This window comes from Syngnathus scovelli, chromosome 3 (genome assembly GCF_024217435.2).
Source record: "Syngnathus scovelli strain Florida chromosome 3, RoL_Ssco_1.2, whole genome shotgun sequence".
Classification (NCBI taxonomy): Eukaryota; Metazoa; Chordata; class Actinopteri; order Syngnathiformes; family Syngnathidae; genus Syngnathus; species Syngnathus scovelli.
Window position 1 is genome coordinate 22056345 of NC_090849.1, and position 15203 is coordinate 22071547.

The window sequence follows — 15203 nt, forward strand, 5'->3', positions numbered from 1 at the left end:
GTGATGACTTACAGATGATGTGCAGGAGGAGGACGAGGAAAAGAAGCGTGGGGGGGGGGTAACGGTGAGGACGGCGGACACGTTGACAGCCGAGACGACGTGACGGCATCGCGACGGGACGACGAAGGACAGCCTGTCGCGTCAGAGCTGTCGAGGCTCGGATTGACCGACGGAATGATGGACGGCCACGTCGTAATAAAAGCAGCGTAAGCGCTTTCCTGTTGACCCGCTTCGCGTTTACACGACAACGCGCTCGTGGGACTTTTAGAAGAAGGTAAAACTAATGTGGGATTGGTTGGTTAACGGGAGAGAGAGAGATGAGGAGAAGAGGAAGAACACGAGGAGGAGAAGAGGAGGAGAAGGTTGAAGATGAGAAGTTTGGAGAGAAAAAAGGAGAAGGAAGAGGAGGAGAACAAAGAGGTGGATGAAGCTAGCGAGATGAGGAAAAAAGAGGGATGTGTGTGCGTGTGTGTGTTGTGTGTGCTTTTTGACCTCCATGCGTTTGATGCCTCCAGCTCCTCTTCCTCCGTAGTAGGAGGCATCCACGGTGGGCCATTTCTTCTTGCCGACCGGCTCGGGCTCCTGCAACGGAGAGACGTTAGCGTGGTTGTTCCAGGCCTCATCACAGCCTTCAAAAGCTCTGAAGCCTGGGCCATTTTGAAGCCGGAAGCCTGATCCAAAAGCGTACTCACAGGTGGCGGCGGTCTTGACGGGGGTGGCTGTGGCGGGGGGTCTTTGATGACCTGGACAAACAGGAAGAGAAAAAAAAACGTCAGCAGAATGTCCATCAGGAGAAAATGTGACAAGAGCTTGACGGCTGACAGGGCACCCAATCAAAAAAAGAAAAAAACTCTCCGCAACCCGCTGACTCTGGTGAGTGTTCCTGTTTTGCAACATGAGCCCCCTCCCCCTCCCTCGTGAAAAATGAACAGTCAACTTGTTGACAGGGTGGGACGCGTCTTGAATTAATTGCACGAGGTTCAGCGCACCCGAGCCAACCCGGGACCTGGCGAGTTAATTAACTCCAATAAGACGGGAGACTGAGAGGAGGAGGAGGAGGAGGTTGAACTGAATCCCCCTCTATCTATCTATCTATCTATCTATCTATCTATCTATCTATCTATCTATCTATCTATCTATCTATCTATCTATCTATCTATCTATCTATCTGAGGAGGAGGAAGAGAAGGAGCTCCTGCTTTTTTTGTACGTATTGGCTGAAACCCGCACGACTTGACGCCCTCTGAGGGAAGAAGCTCAAACGCTGCCCCCTGGTGAGCTGGAGGTGCCCCTCACCCCCCCCCCCCAATTCTGTAAGTTGGGCACTCTGACAGCACGCTCCATTTAATCAGCGAAGCCGTAAAGAGCAAGGCGGACCTTTTGTCCCAATGTGGGGCATTTAGCAGATGAATTTCTTGCGTGGTGGGAAGGAATGGACACCAACTACAGCTGCTTTTTACGCTGCGTTTTCATGAGCAGAAGCAGAAAAAAAAAAAAAACATTAGCTTTCATTAACTCCTCTTTGACATTCCTCTAGCCAAGGTTTGAAACCCTACCCTTTCAAACCCGAATTATGGCCCTAATCTGAAATGGCAACGCTGACTAAATGTGACTTGAAAGTCAAACTTGTAAGGGCTCAACAAAATCTCACATGGGCTTTCTTGAACGGTCAAGTTTTGCTTAAAACCCAAATTTGAAAGCCTTACCTGGAAACCCTACCATGGCCTTCATCGGAAACCTACAAATGACAGAGTTAGCAAGGACGCTAACAGCTGTTTCCTGCTTTGCGTTTCAAACGCAGGCCCGGCGCGCTCATTAGCATAATGAACGAAAGTCATCAATTAGGCTTAATGAATTTCTCTTTGACACGCTCATCAGCAAATCCTGTGACCTCTCCATACGCTGCCCGGCGTTGTTCCCACCGCCGCCGTACGCTGGTCGCATTAGCTCCTCCCGAGTAATTACACAAGCAGATTTTCGGGACATATTGTGGGCTAAATAGAGTAGAGGGGACTTTGTCCCGGCTCTACCTGCTGAACAGATGCGACATCCAGTTCACATCCAACACAAAGACGAGACACGCGCACAAAATCATTTCGTCAAGCAAAAGTATACTAGCTTAGTGCTAACATATAGCATAAAACGTGCTAACAGAAATGAGCATCCACGGGTGATTCATTGCAAAACGCGCACGCGGCAGCAACCCATACTAACGGCGCGCCGCAATACGGTTATCGAGTCATCAAACAATTCCAAAAACGGACTGAGCCTTTGATTCCGCCGCCATTTTGCCCAAATAAACGACAAACAAAAGCAAATTACTACTCGGCAGCTCACGCGCGTGACCCCTCTGCTGGCTCGGCGGCGAGCCGGGATTTTGCGTCGCGGCTTGGCAGACTGGCGAGCGGTACAAAGGAGGAGGGGGGGTGGTGGGGGTTTAAATATTAACAAGGCACACATGGCCGTCCTCTTGTGCGGCGTTCCCCGGGTGCGAGGCGACAGCAGCTCCCCGCACCAAGACAAACACGGCGGCGGCCAGACATGCTGCGGGGGGTTTACATTTTAATGCCTTTGTTGCCGCTCCAAAATATGCTCACGTCTCATGCTGGACGCCGTCCCCGCAGGTTCCCGCCACGCCAGGTGACGTCCATCATTTCTGGTGAAGGGGCTTTGCGTCGGTGGCCAGGAAAAAAAATAAAGCAGAGACGCGGGAGCAAAAAGAGCGCCATCTGTGCCCTCCCCTGGCCCCGTCCCGGCTAATCTGTTGTGGATTTTTCTAAAGTGGCTGCGAGTGTTTTCCAAAGGGCCCGAGGGTACGGCGAGTTTACTCTCACACAAAAGTGCAAGCCGCTCTCAGAGAGAACAATGGAGGAGGCCGCGTTTGCACATCAATTAAAGCGCCGCGAGTGAGGAGAGCAGTGGCGGCGACATCTAACTTTGGTACGGGCTAGCAAGATTGGGAAGGGCCACCAAGCAACCACTTGTAGTTTGCAGGGAGGCGTCAAAAAGACACGAGTGGCATTTAATCGACTTTCAAGACATCATCAACCGAAAGTGCTCATCCTTTGCGACCCAAACTGAGCTTTCGCCCCAGCGAGAGAGCCGATTGGCTGAGCCGCAAGTCGCGCACAATAACCACTTCAAAGCGGTGTAAAATGGCCGGCCGGCTGGCCGCTAACGTCGCCTAGCGATGGCACACAAAGAAGCTCAAACGGGAAGACGGCAAGCAGAAAATGGCAGCGGGTCGCCTGCGACAGATTGCGTGCAGGTGAACAAAATCTTTTGCTTGCGAGACGTCGGCGTTACGGCGCTACCTAGGGGACCGACGCGATTAATAATAAGCGCGGAGATTGGCGGCGCTTTTTGTCGGATTTGCGGCTACGCTGTCCTGTTATTAGTGTTTGCTAATCCCGTCATTCGCAGCGTTTCGCTCACAATGTGAAGAAATCGGAAACAAAAGAACCTCTAAAAAAAAAGGCTGTCAGTGAGATGACCTGGAAAAAAAAAATAGGAAAAGAAGCAGACTCGCCAAACTCACCACAGTGCAGCAGAGAGGCCAGAACCACCAGAAGAGGGCCAGAGCCACCAGAGCCAGAAGCACCAGGAACACGATGGCCACCACCAGACCGTTGGACTGCAAGCATGTCACAATTTGTTCATTGATACTTTCAGGTGTCACAAAAGACACACAAAAAAACGTGACATGTTTTGGGTTGTGTTCCGACTGCATTTTTAGGGTGCTAGCTGCATAAATATTTTGATACGTGACCCCAATTTTGGGAGCCTTGATGAAATCAACCTGCTTTTACTGTGACTGGAAAGACGCAGGCTCTGCTGGCTAGTTAATGTAGGTCCGCCAACCACCAGGGGGCGACGAACAGTTAAGTCACCATTAAGCTTAGAACAAGATAACAGCAAATGTATTCAGTTTGCCCTGATAAATTGACATTTTTTTAGCTAGATTTGACTTGAGTGTGAATTATTATTTGTTTACTTCAAAATGATAATCCGTTTGTTTGAAAGTTTTATATTGCGTTGCATTGACTCACACAAGTGGAGGCGGTGATGGTGTACGAGCTGGAGATGAACGACTTGCCGTTGTTCAGGCTGATGAGCACGTCCATGCTCCTGGCAAGACACAAATGATTGCATGCTTCAGAAAAGAAAAAAAAAAAAACATTTCACTTTTTTTTCCAGCACCATCTGACCATAGTGTCCTCACTCCAGCATGTGCATTTGTTTTACTGCCTTTTCAAAGTAAGGGCGGAAAGAGTAGCAATAAAAAATAGAATTCAAAATTTAAATCCATTTGACATTTTTTCCAGCAACAGAAACAAAACTCCACTGAAGATGCTCCAAATTCAAATTCAGACTTTCCTGGATGGGGCTTATTGTCAAAAACATTCAAAGGATTGCTGAAAAATCTGCAATAACGTCATGGAAATTTGATTTTTTTTTGTTAAGACTCAAGTATTGAGCAAGAGGGGAGGTGTCAACAAGTTGAGAAGAAAAAAAAAAAATCACTATCAGAGTGCATTGGGACGCGCCGGTGGTGGGGGGGGGGGGGCATGCCAAGCTCTGCTTAAATATTTAGCGGGTAAATAAGGGCAAGGTGCCAAGGCATGGGAATATTGACGGGGGGGCGTAATGGACACACGGTCTGCTCGCTCATCTGTTGGGATCCACAGGAGGATTGGCCGCCTCGGGCCAAATCCAAAAGCAAAGAGACCTCTCCTCGTTAGTATTCGGCACGCCGGGCGGGCCGGGCCCGGCCGAGCCGCCCGAAGGCGCACCTTCTTTCTCCTTCGCATTCTTTTTTTTTTTGTCAGGCGGAGGATTTGAGGCGTTTCCGAGCGATGCGCAGTTCTCATTAAGGCGGCCGTAATTGGACGGGCCGTAATGGGCATATGGAAATTGCGGTGCCGTTCATCATTAGGGTTTTAATTGAGGGCCATTACGCCACGCACCCTCAACTTGTGCCTCGTAGCACGTCAAGGCCCGGCGTCTTTTTTTCACGCACTTGGCGATGCAAATCAATATATGAGCAAAGTAAATGCCACGTGTCTCAATAAGGTTAAAAAGCTTTGGCGGCACAATTTGCTCTCACTTTATTATACGTAAATGTTGGATACATTTAATGACTAGCAAACTGCTTTGAAAAAGTGTAATAATGGGATTTTTTTATTAGACTTATTTATATTCATAGTTTTTATTTATTTACAATGGTAAACATTTTTTAGTTATTTTTTTAATTTATATTTTTGTCATGCCGTCTAGCTCATGTACAACTATCCATTTAAAGTATGGCATTCAATATTTCAGAATATTGGGGAAAAAAAAATAACATTTTGAAATTGAAGTTTGGGAATTTTGACAAAAACAGGATAACGTGGACGTCGGTATTTATGTTTTTTTATTAGCATTTAATTTGTAAACTATAAAGTATAAGACATTAAACGTGGAAGCCAATGCGGATTAACTTCATTTGTTTTAAAGCGTAAAATTATTTAAAAAGAAGGTTAGGGTTTGATTTTGATTAGTTGAGGGGAAATTATTTAATTTTTTTTATATATATATATACTTATTCACATTTTTTTTAAACACTTTCCTATTTGTTGTATGTCAAATTGACCTATCAAAAAAAAAAAATCTCCAATTTCTTTTAATATAATTAATAAATATTGAAATAATGATGTATTTTCTTTTTATTTTACTGTCTTCTTACGTCACCGGTCAAGCTGACCAGTGGGTTGAAAAAAGAAAAAGAAAAAAAAAAAGACAACCGAGGATAAAAGTTGCTCTGCTGGCCTTTGCAGCCAGCCGCAAGGGTGCGGAGGCCGTTCGTCCCTTTGTGGCGTGCAAAGCAAATGCGAGCTCTCCGTGTCGGACGTGACAGCAGAAGCTCATTTGGCCAATTGAAGCTGAATGGCTGATAATAGCGGGCAGGTTATTAATCAGGCAGGAGGTGCTCCCATGCGAGAAACACTGATGAGCGGTGGCGGGCACCCCCCTCCACCTCCCCCTCCCATCACAGCTGGACATCCTAAACGTGAGCATCACCCACAACCATATTCTTCCTTCCATCTTGTGAGATGAAATCTAAAGGACTTTTAATATTTGGACATGCTTAACAAATGGGTCCATTTGTTTCCCCAGAAAAAAAACAAAAAAATATGTTATTGACTTGACTGCAAGTAAATCAATTTATTTAATAATAAAAAAAAAAAAGTGGTGTTTGTGGGACAAGAGTTAAAAATTTGACACGACATAAGCGCATTGTCTCAAAGTTTTCTTTGGATATTTTTTTTTTTCAGACAACAGCTGCAAGGTTGCGTTTTTAAGCGACGGCGAGCAAGTCGATCCGTCGAGGGATCCGTCAAGAAAGAAAGCGACGATGTCCATCTGGACACCACGGTCGGCGAGGGATCGTGAACACGCTAATGGTTTTCCAAAGTTTCCCGTAAAGACGGCAAAATGGAGGAGGCTGAATAATTGACGGAGGAGCATATGCGAGAGCCGTCGGCAGGCGTCACTCGGCGGGGACTTCTGCTGACAGCTGGGAGAACTTGCAGAATGTTCCCGATTGACGGACGTGCGCTTTGGACTCCCGACAGATGGTACGGCGTTCGCCAGTGTCTTACATGCGCCGCACTTGGAGTGCCTCCGTTTCAAAAACGACACAAACGAGGCCATTGGCTCCGGATGACGCTACTATGTAGCATAAATCTGTACTGTCGGGTGGCTGTGTTATTTGGAACCAGAAAGAGCTACGTGATCAACGCGTTGAAAATAAATTTATCTGTACAGTTTTATCTGACACAAACGACTTTGGAGCCAAGAGCAGAAGTTACATACGTATCCAGAGGAAAAACGACAACACTGACAGACGGCTAAATCCTGAGAACAAGTTGTAGTTGCACAGCGCGGGGGCTTGGAATGAAGTTGCCGTGACAACAAAGGAACGTGCACATGGACAGGAAATGCAGATGGGAGCAGCTGTCCGCTGGCCCAAAGCCGGCAGTCTTAATAATTGACGAGCGTTAGCATCCTATGTGCTAGGTGTCGACGGAGCTCCTCTGTTATCTTTACGAGAGGACCCTCCCTCCCGCCGCAGGTTTGGGGACGGGGAGCAGGTGCCTGCGTTCGGGGGTTGCTGCCCCAGCTGTCCGAGCAGATGAACCCCATTCCCAGAACGCCAGGAAAAAGGGCGGCCACGAATGGCCTATTCCTTCACATGACCCAAATCGACGTTTACGGGCAACGGCGCCGCCGGCCGACAGATGGGCGGCGGCGCAAGCACGGGCGCCAAGGCAGGAAGTTCCGGCACTCGGAATTGTCAGAGCATTGCAAACAATCGACTAGCATCGTCTTTGAGGTTTTCTTCATCGTCACATAGCTTCAGGGCGATGTGATCGATGCGCCGGTTAGCATCTGTAGTGCTAACAAGCTAATGTAGAGAATGCAGCGGCATCTGTCTTCCTACCCTACCAGCGGATGCGTTCAGTGCCAGCCGCCCTGACTAGTTAGCGTCTTAATGGGGCCGCCCAGTGTTAATTAAGCAACGAGCGAGCGGCTTTCCAGATGTCTGCGCGCCAGGAAAAGAAGCTGTACGCCATCTTTAGCCAGTGACCGGGGAGAAGCGCACGTATGTTGCCACTTTATTGGCCCGCGACCTCGGCGGTGCACCTTCAAGAAACTGTAAAATATGTGTCAATGTATTTTTTTATAGAATGAATTACGTTCAACAAATTGGCACTTGTCTCGTTATGTTGGTCCGAAAAAGTTGGGGACCGGCAGAGCAACATAAAATTCTGATCCCTGTATTATTATGATCAGCATGAATTTATCAGCAAGAGTCATAAATGCGTCCTAATAAATGTCACAATGAAGTTGTTTTGGTTCCCTGTTCAGATCAAATACAATATTCCAATTAAAATGGTAACGTGCTCGAACCACATATCAAATCTGATAACGGCTTTAAATCCGTTTTATCCAATCATTTTTCTCCAAATCAGACAACCTCGTGGTCAGAGGATTAGTGTATCATAATATACTTGAAGTAGCTGCTGTTTATACGCCGAGTATTCTAGATAAGCGGGCAATCCTCCTTGCAAGCGTCGTGATTGGTCAAACGCGCGTTGTTGTGACTTGGGGGATTATTGGGCAAAACCAAAACCACGTTGACGCAAAAACGCGGCTGCTTCCCGTCCATTTTGCATCATAGCGCCGCGTTCACGCAGTTCATGTTTGTGCTCTAGCGCGCTTTGACGCCACGAAAATTGACCAACAGCCAGACAGTATCGATGATGCTATGGGCACGTGAAGCACATGGCGCCGTACTTACTGTCCCACGTCGTAGAGCTTGGGCGCAGGGCAGAGTAGGTAGTCGTTGCGCACGACGCTCGGCTTGTGATCTAGACGGGGGAGCAAAAGAAAAAATGAAAATGGAGTTTGCTCACATGGAGAAGCATGACAACTTAACGGCTCCACATTTGGCGTTTGAGTCTCCGGCCACCGCGCTCGATTGTTTGGCCTTCCCACCGCCGAGGTGACGGACAAGGTTGTGGCATTTGTCGGACATATGCGACGCCCCACCCCACTGCCATCCCTAATTAAAAAAACGACCCCTGCCGTTAAAAAAGGTCGTCAGAAACACATGCAGGATGCCAAAAAAAAAAAAAGAGGAAGGAACGTCGCCGGGCCTTTCCCCGAGTGGGCGATGGAACTGAGAAAGGACATCTGCTGACGACGGGTTGAGTCTTGGGAAAAAAAAAAAAAAAACATGAAAAAGAAAAACCAGGCACAATATGCTGCACAAGTATTTCAGTCAGGAGTCAGAAAATAACTTGTTGGCATTGGCAGGCGCCAAAAGCGTGTTTAGGAAGATGAGCGAAATGTGGCGGAAACAGATTGCGGCCCAAAATAAGAAGAAGGCAGCGTGACCTGTACGAACCACATCGGGTACACGACAACATCGGCCGATTTGTTTCACGATGGACGCCACTTTGCTTCATAAATAAAATTGCAAAGCTACAGTGTGGTCTCGACTTCACCTTTTCAAAAAATATATATATATAAATAAATGAAATTTCCGCTCTGTGTTGCCGCATTAAACAAAGACGACAGGACATGGCGGTGACACTTACTGAAGGTCTGCTGGTCCACGATGAAGCTGCACACCACGCTCTCACTGCTGCGGCCCAAGGCGAAGCCATTCCCGCGCAGCACGATGTCGAACGTCTCTGCGGTGGCAACATTTGGATGAGTTCAGGAGCATGCAAGCCAATGCCCTAACTTGAAGCACCGGTTTGAGAATAGCCCGAATGTTGTCCTTCAAAGTAAAATGGCCAACTTGGGCCATTCCAAAATCGCATCCAGGTGTGAAACTGGGGCTGAATTATTTTTTTTCCCCGATTTCAAAAACTCTTCCCAACCTTCCAGGGGGCGCTAGTGAGCAGATGGGTTGAACTAGCCTCACCGTTGACGCAGACGCTGGAGGGCTCCACACTCAGGATCTCTGTGCAGGACCTCTTCAGAATCTGCACACACACAGAGAAGACCGCCAGCAACACGTTATCGTCACGTCGGCGCCGGCCTATCGAGCGTGTCAGCTTTGCAAAACAGATTAAGGCGCGACACCTGAGAAACGTCTCGGCTCCGACGCGGCGGACGGCTGCTTTTATGGGCAAATTATGCGAGGAGATCACATCAGGCGCTTGTAGGCTGCCGATGCGGCATTAACATATAAAGAGGCTCGTGAGGGTCCTCCACTGTCGCCAGTCCGTAAATCAACAAAGGACAAAGTATGCAAATGGCGCCCGGTTCAAAAGAAGCACGTTGGGCGGGCCTTTCGGCGCAAGTTGCTCGCGGCTTCCGTCTGACGAGCGGCGAGTATTTACTGCCAAGTGTGGGAAACAAATGTGACAGCGGGATATGGAGGGATAAAAAAAAAAAAGGACAATTTGGGGCGAGGCTACAGGAAAAAGGAAATGCGACGTTTATCTGCTGATAATGACTTCCTCGTCAGAGTGCTGATAAAACAAAAGATGTCGGCCTTGTTTGCCGTCAGGTCCGAACTCCCCGGCCGCGTTGGGCAGGAATATTCAGCAGCCAGCCGGCTTTCTTTTCCTCGCCAGCAATCGACCCTTCGCTCAGCAATCGATTACGTTTATCAAGAAACGAAGCCGTCCTTTTGTCATCCTCCCACATGAAATTACCAGCAATCATCCTTTCCTCAAGTTTTCAGCAGCTTTCTCAAGCTACCGCTCCACGTAGTACCTCTCTGGGAAAAAAACAAATTTACATGCAAGGCCTCCCTTGCTAAATTTGGCAAAAATACCTCCTTTTCCCAAGCTCTCCTCAAACTTGCCAAAACTACTTTTAATTCAATGTGATTCATTTAACGAACCACTTTTTTGTACTAAGATGTCTTCGCTTAAAAATAAAATGGCGAAAAAAACCACATACATTAAACTACATTCATTTGAAAACTATGACCCTAAATGATTTGTGATCTCGTCTGGTAAAATATAACAATTCCCGCGCCTCGTCATCGTTTCATGGGGGAACAAAAGATTTTCCTCCTGAGGAGAAAAATACCGAGCTCCAATGCGAGGCGGACAGATTGCTTTCGTTAGCAACAACACCAATGAGCATTTGGCATTGCGTCCTTCCCGCCTGCACACGTGGCAGCTCCGTCCGTCCTTCCGTCCGTCCGTCCGTGTGAGTGCGTTGGCCTGAACACAGCTGCAACATCTCCAGCAGATGTTCCTTCTGGCCTCGCCTGACACACATGTCCACCAATTCAGCGTTTGTGTGTGTGTGTGAAGCAAAAAGAAAGCCGTGCAGGCCCCGCATCCAACTGCGGCCTGTGTGTTATTGATCTCCTCACAAAAACACAACCGCAGTGCTCACAGACACACAACTGAAACGCTCGCACGTTCACCACCAAAACCAAAGTTCACACGCACTGAAACAGTCACAGGCACGCGCCTCGAATTTGCTCACTCGCACGATTGGCTGACGCAAACACTTCTGAAAGGAGCGCACGCACAATCGTGACACACTCAAGAGCCACACACACATGAACAGAATCTCACGTGCGCTTCTTAAAGGCTCTCACACATACTTTTAAAGCGGCGTCACACACATTGCTGAAACATCCCAAGCTGACGCAAGAACGAATAAAACACACACTGGCTACTAAAAGGCTTCCTCACGCCGCTTCAATTCGCTCAGGCACAGTGTGTTTGACGCCTCACTCGAGTTTTTCCTTTGGCAGCACGGGTGAAGTCGGGTAGGGTAAACGAGCCGTTTCCAACTTTTAAATAAATCGGCGGAAGTGAGAGACGACCAAGATGAAGGAGGAAGCTCCACTTACAGAATTGACGATGCCTTTCAGCGCGTGGAAGCCATCTTTGACAGGAAACACCTGGTCCCTGGTGTCGGCGATGTCGGCCAGCTGCGTGCACAAGCGAAAAGGAAAAGGTTTGAGAACGGAACGGCACGGCCCGGTTCTGACTGAGCCTCGTCTCTGGAGCGGACGAGCGGCCTGCCACGGAGCAGATGGCCCAAATGTGGCAAAGGCTCCACGGTGGTGCAAAGGGAGACTCGTGTTGTCTTTGTTTGGGCGCCGCATGGTTGCCATGGTTACGGGGAGGGGGGGGTAGGCCCAACACAGGCCAAATGTGGCCAGCGGGGTTTGCCACTTTATCAATCTGCTGCCAGATTCAATCGCTGCTCCACACCCCTCAAGTCGCGCTCATTCCGAGGTTCACGACCGTGGCGGTGGTCGTCGATACGCATTTCTGTCAACGCTCATTTGCAGCGTCGTTAGCATCGAGCTAAGTGTTCTCTCACCTGCTGCTCGTCAAAGTCCTTGATGCCCACGCAGTACACGCGAGCGCCATACTTCCGTGCTTCCTCCGCCTTTAGGAAAATGTTCAAAAAAAAAAAGTAAACATAAATTGTAGAAACGCAACAAAAAAAATGCGACATGGGCCGGGCGGGACCTGCTTGACGGTGAGTTCGTGAACAAACACATCCAGCTTCCCGTCCGTCAACGCCAGGATGATGCTAGACGACTTGAGAGTCTGCTTCTGGATCTGATCCGTGGCCTACGGGGTGAAACGGCGCAAGTCAGGCTCATTTCTCGTGGCTGCGTGCCGAAAGGTGCGCTCACCATTTTTATACCCTCGTGCATGTACGTCTCGCCAGCCGGATTGACCGCTCGCAGCTTCTCCAGGCCTTCTTGTATTTTGTACCTTAAGACACACAAACATGTTTTCCAGTGCGCTAAACTAGCGCTAAGACGGCTAATACAATTTCCTCAAAATGCTAACACGCTAGCGATAGGACGGCAACTTACCCCTCGCCTGTCAGCGGTAGGAGGACGTGAGCTTGGCCCGAGAATACGATGAAGGAAACTCTCATCCTGGGACTAAAGGGTAAAAAATAAAAATAATAACAATGAACATGATATGAACCTTTAGCATGATTTTTCTGTTCCCATCAGGCAGTTTGGTGGCTCGGCCAATTGGCGAAAGCTTCTACGGGTGGCTGCGAATGCAATATATTTTTTACACCTAGCACTAAATTTAGCCCTTTTCTGTCAGCAAGAAGGAAGTCGCAGCTAACATGTTGTTGCTGTGATATGAGTCACGTCCTGTGGGGCAGAAATATGGATGCAAATATGTACTTGACACTTTTAACGCCACGCCGGACAAGGCGGGCTGGTTTTGATGACTAAGTGGTACTGATTTGGACTCAAGTCCGCTGCATAGCTACATTTCAAGTACGTCATTTTGGCACGTCGGAAGGTGACAAACGGAAAGAGGATCTTGGTTTTTGTTAAAGTTAGATCCCCAAGCTCAAGTTGTCCTGACACCTTTACAGGTTGCGTATCAAAAATGATTTATTTTGGCTTGTACACACCCCCAAAATAACCGTGATGTTTTTCATACTATTCGGCACGATGATTCTGCAAAAAGACTCGGGTGTCCTCATGATATATTCCAGCAGTTGTCGTTTTTAAAGGAATATTGTGCTCGTTTTTGTCCGTATTATTTTGGACCTCCAAAGGCAATATCACAAAGTTGGGAAGTGTCAAGAGCAGAACCAAGTGTCGCTTTCAAAAGTCATCATCATAATCTTGGAAAGTAGTTGAGATTTGTATGTGTTGTTCCTTTGTGTTCAAAGTGTAAGCGGGAATTGCAAATGAGGACATATTGGGTGGAAAGAGAAAATGTGCGACTTTTTGCGTTGCCGGGCGTGAAGTTGCAAAGCGTAACGGCCAACTTGCAGCGTTCCCGCAGGCCTTTGTGGGAGCAGAAGCTGAACGTTGCTACAACCTTTTACTTTAAAAACTTCTTACATTTCAAGTTTAGACATTTGTGTGTTGCACGTTTTTTTTTTTGCGTTTGTTTATTTCCCTTTTTTTAATCCCGACATCACAACGTTGTTGGTGTTCAGCTGGTGACTCATGAGATTATCTCCTGAACGAAAAACGATTCTTAAACTTCAAGCTAACTTAAAATAATAAAATAAAGTTTTCTAGAGTTTTTCAAGGATTGTTTTTCTTTGACGATGATAAATGACTTATTTTTAATACAAAACAATGACTTTTCGTCTGAGACGAAACGGTGGAAGTCGGGAGTTTGGGGGGGGGGGGGGGGGGGGTACGTGCAGTGGCCACTCCTGTGGCAAATGGCCGTTCTCGCAGCCCAGAAGAGCGGCCGACTCCGCCACCCACTCCCACCTGCTGCCTTTGCTATTTTCTCCGGGCGGGCAAGCGAGTGCGCGCGCACGAGGCGCTTCTGGCGCGGACGCCGCCGTCTGTCCTGTAGCTGAGCTGGCAGCCGGCGCAAATGCTTTGGAGAGGGACTGTTTTTTTGGTCCCGATAGGACGCGCCGGCCCGTCCTCCAAAAATTGGAGCCGAGAGGCCCGGCCGCCGTGCGAGAACGGGAACGAGGCGGCCATTGCACGCGTGGCCTCAAACATCCCTCAAGAGGAGAAAGGTTTTTTTCAGGGGACAAATCTTGAGAGAATCACATTTGTTTGGTAGCTCACTCACCTGACGAATCTGTCGGTGAGATTCTTGACAAAGGAGTAGATCTCGAACCAGTTGGTGGCGACGCTGCCCGACCTGAAGGGAGACAAAAACAGAGCTGCTCATCTTGCGTCAGCAAAAATTAGATCCGAAATCCAGGAAGGATTTCAGGAAGTCGGACATTCACCAGGACAAGAAACGGCGCTACTTTTCACCTCATGACACCTTTTGGGTTGGTCGAGTAGCAGAGAGAAAATAAATACAAAATAAAATAATTGGCAACATTAGGAGGCAACGAAGTCATACTTTTTGCTTTTGTTATTTTTGTTTTTCTGTCCATTTTTAGAGCCATTTATGGTCACTACGCTCGCAACCTCCATTGATCATTTTAGCATAAAAATTGGTATCATTCAAGAAAAAAGACACTTAAGACAAATGAGCATACTTAAAAAAAAAATAACGTTCTTATGACCACAGGGATATTTAAAAAAAAAAAAAAGAGTGTCATTCTTTTAATAATAAATAAATAATTTTTGAGGGAACGAAACTTCCAAAATAAAAAAAGAATGCTAGTACGTTTTCAGTGAAAATTTGAGAAAAAGCAATTTTTATTCGAGATGCTACTTTACCGGAAAAACATTGAATTTATTTTGCAGGGATGTACGTATTTTGTGCATATTTAAAAGAGGCACTTTTTTGTCCCACATCTGGTTGTGACACTCGTGGCCGCCGCAAAGCACGGATGAAAAATTGCAGCGGTGATGAGGAAACTCGCTGACTAAAATGCCCTGCAATGCTGTCAGCATTCTGTCATCTGGATGGGTGTGAACAATAAAAAAAAAATTAAAAAAGCAAAAAGCAACTCGAGGGAGTCTTGAGGGAGTGACCGCATTCAAATGAAATGGGAAAAAAACAACTCGGACATGAAGTTGTGTGTTTGCGGGTGATGATGCAACTCCTCCTTCCTGCGTCTGCATCATCACGGCTTCAACTTGTTTTGTCAACTTCCAACAAAAACATGCGGCTCCAAAAACCAACCCGCGTAGGCTGCTGCTGTTTCGTCCAACAACTTCCGTACGGCAGCTCATCCAAGACATGCGACCTACAGCTTTTCTGAGTTCAAACATTTAAAGGAACCCAAATACTGATTTTTTTG

General features: G+C 47.5%; 1 protein-coding gene across 3 annotated transcripts in view; it reads right to left on the reverse strand.

The window, feature by feature from the left end:
- Nucleotides 1-15203, reverse strand: part of antxr2a (ANTXR cell adhesion molecule 2a) — a 31259-nt gene that overhangs the window by 14703 nt on the left and 1353 nt on the right. For all 3 annotated transcript variants that reach the window (XM_049763254.1, XM_049763253.2, XM_049763252.2), the window contains exons 2-14: nucleotides 14072-14143; nucleotides 12367-12438; nucleotides 12181-12262; nucleotides 12011-12115; nucleotides 11859-11927; nucleotides 11380-11460; nucleotides 9478-9538; nucleotides 9146-9241; nucleotides 8344-8413; nucleotides 4049-4127; nucleotides 3538-3633; nucleotides 693-743; nucleotides 493-582 (exon numbers count right to left, since the gene is read on the reverse strand). In XM_049763254.1, the coding sequence (XP_049619211.1) occupies nucleotides 493-582; nucleotides 693-743; nucleotides 3538-3633; nucleotides 4049-4127; nucleotides 8344-8413; nucleotides 9146-9241; nucleotides 9478-9538; nucleotides 11380-11460; nucleotides 11859-11927; nucleotides 12011-12115; nucleotides 12181-12262; nucleotides 12367-12438; nucleotides 14072-14143 (1024 nt within the window). The remainder of the gene's footprint in view (nucleotides 1-492; nucleotides 583-692; nucleotides 744-3537; nucleotides 3634-4048; nucleotides 4128-8343; nucleotides 8414-9145; nucleotides 9242-9477; nucleotides 9539-11379; nucleotides 11461-11858; nucleotides 11928-12010; nucleotides 12116-12180; nucleotides 12263-12366; nucleotides 12439-14071; nucleotides 14144-15203) is intronic.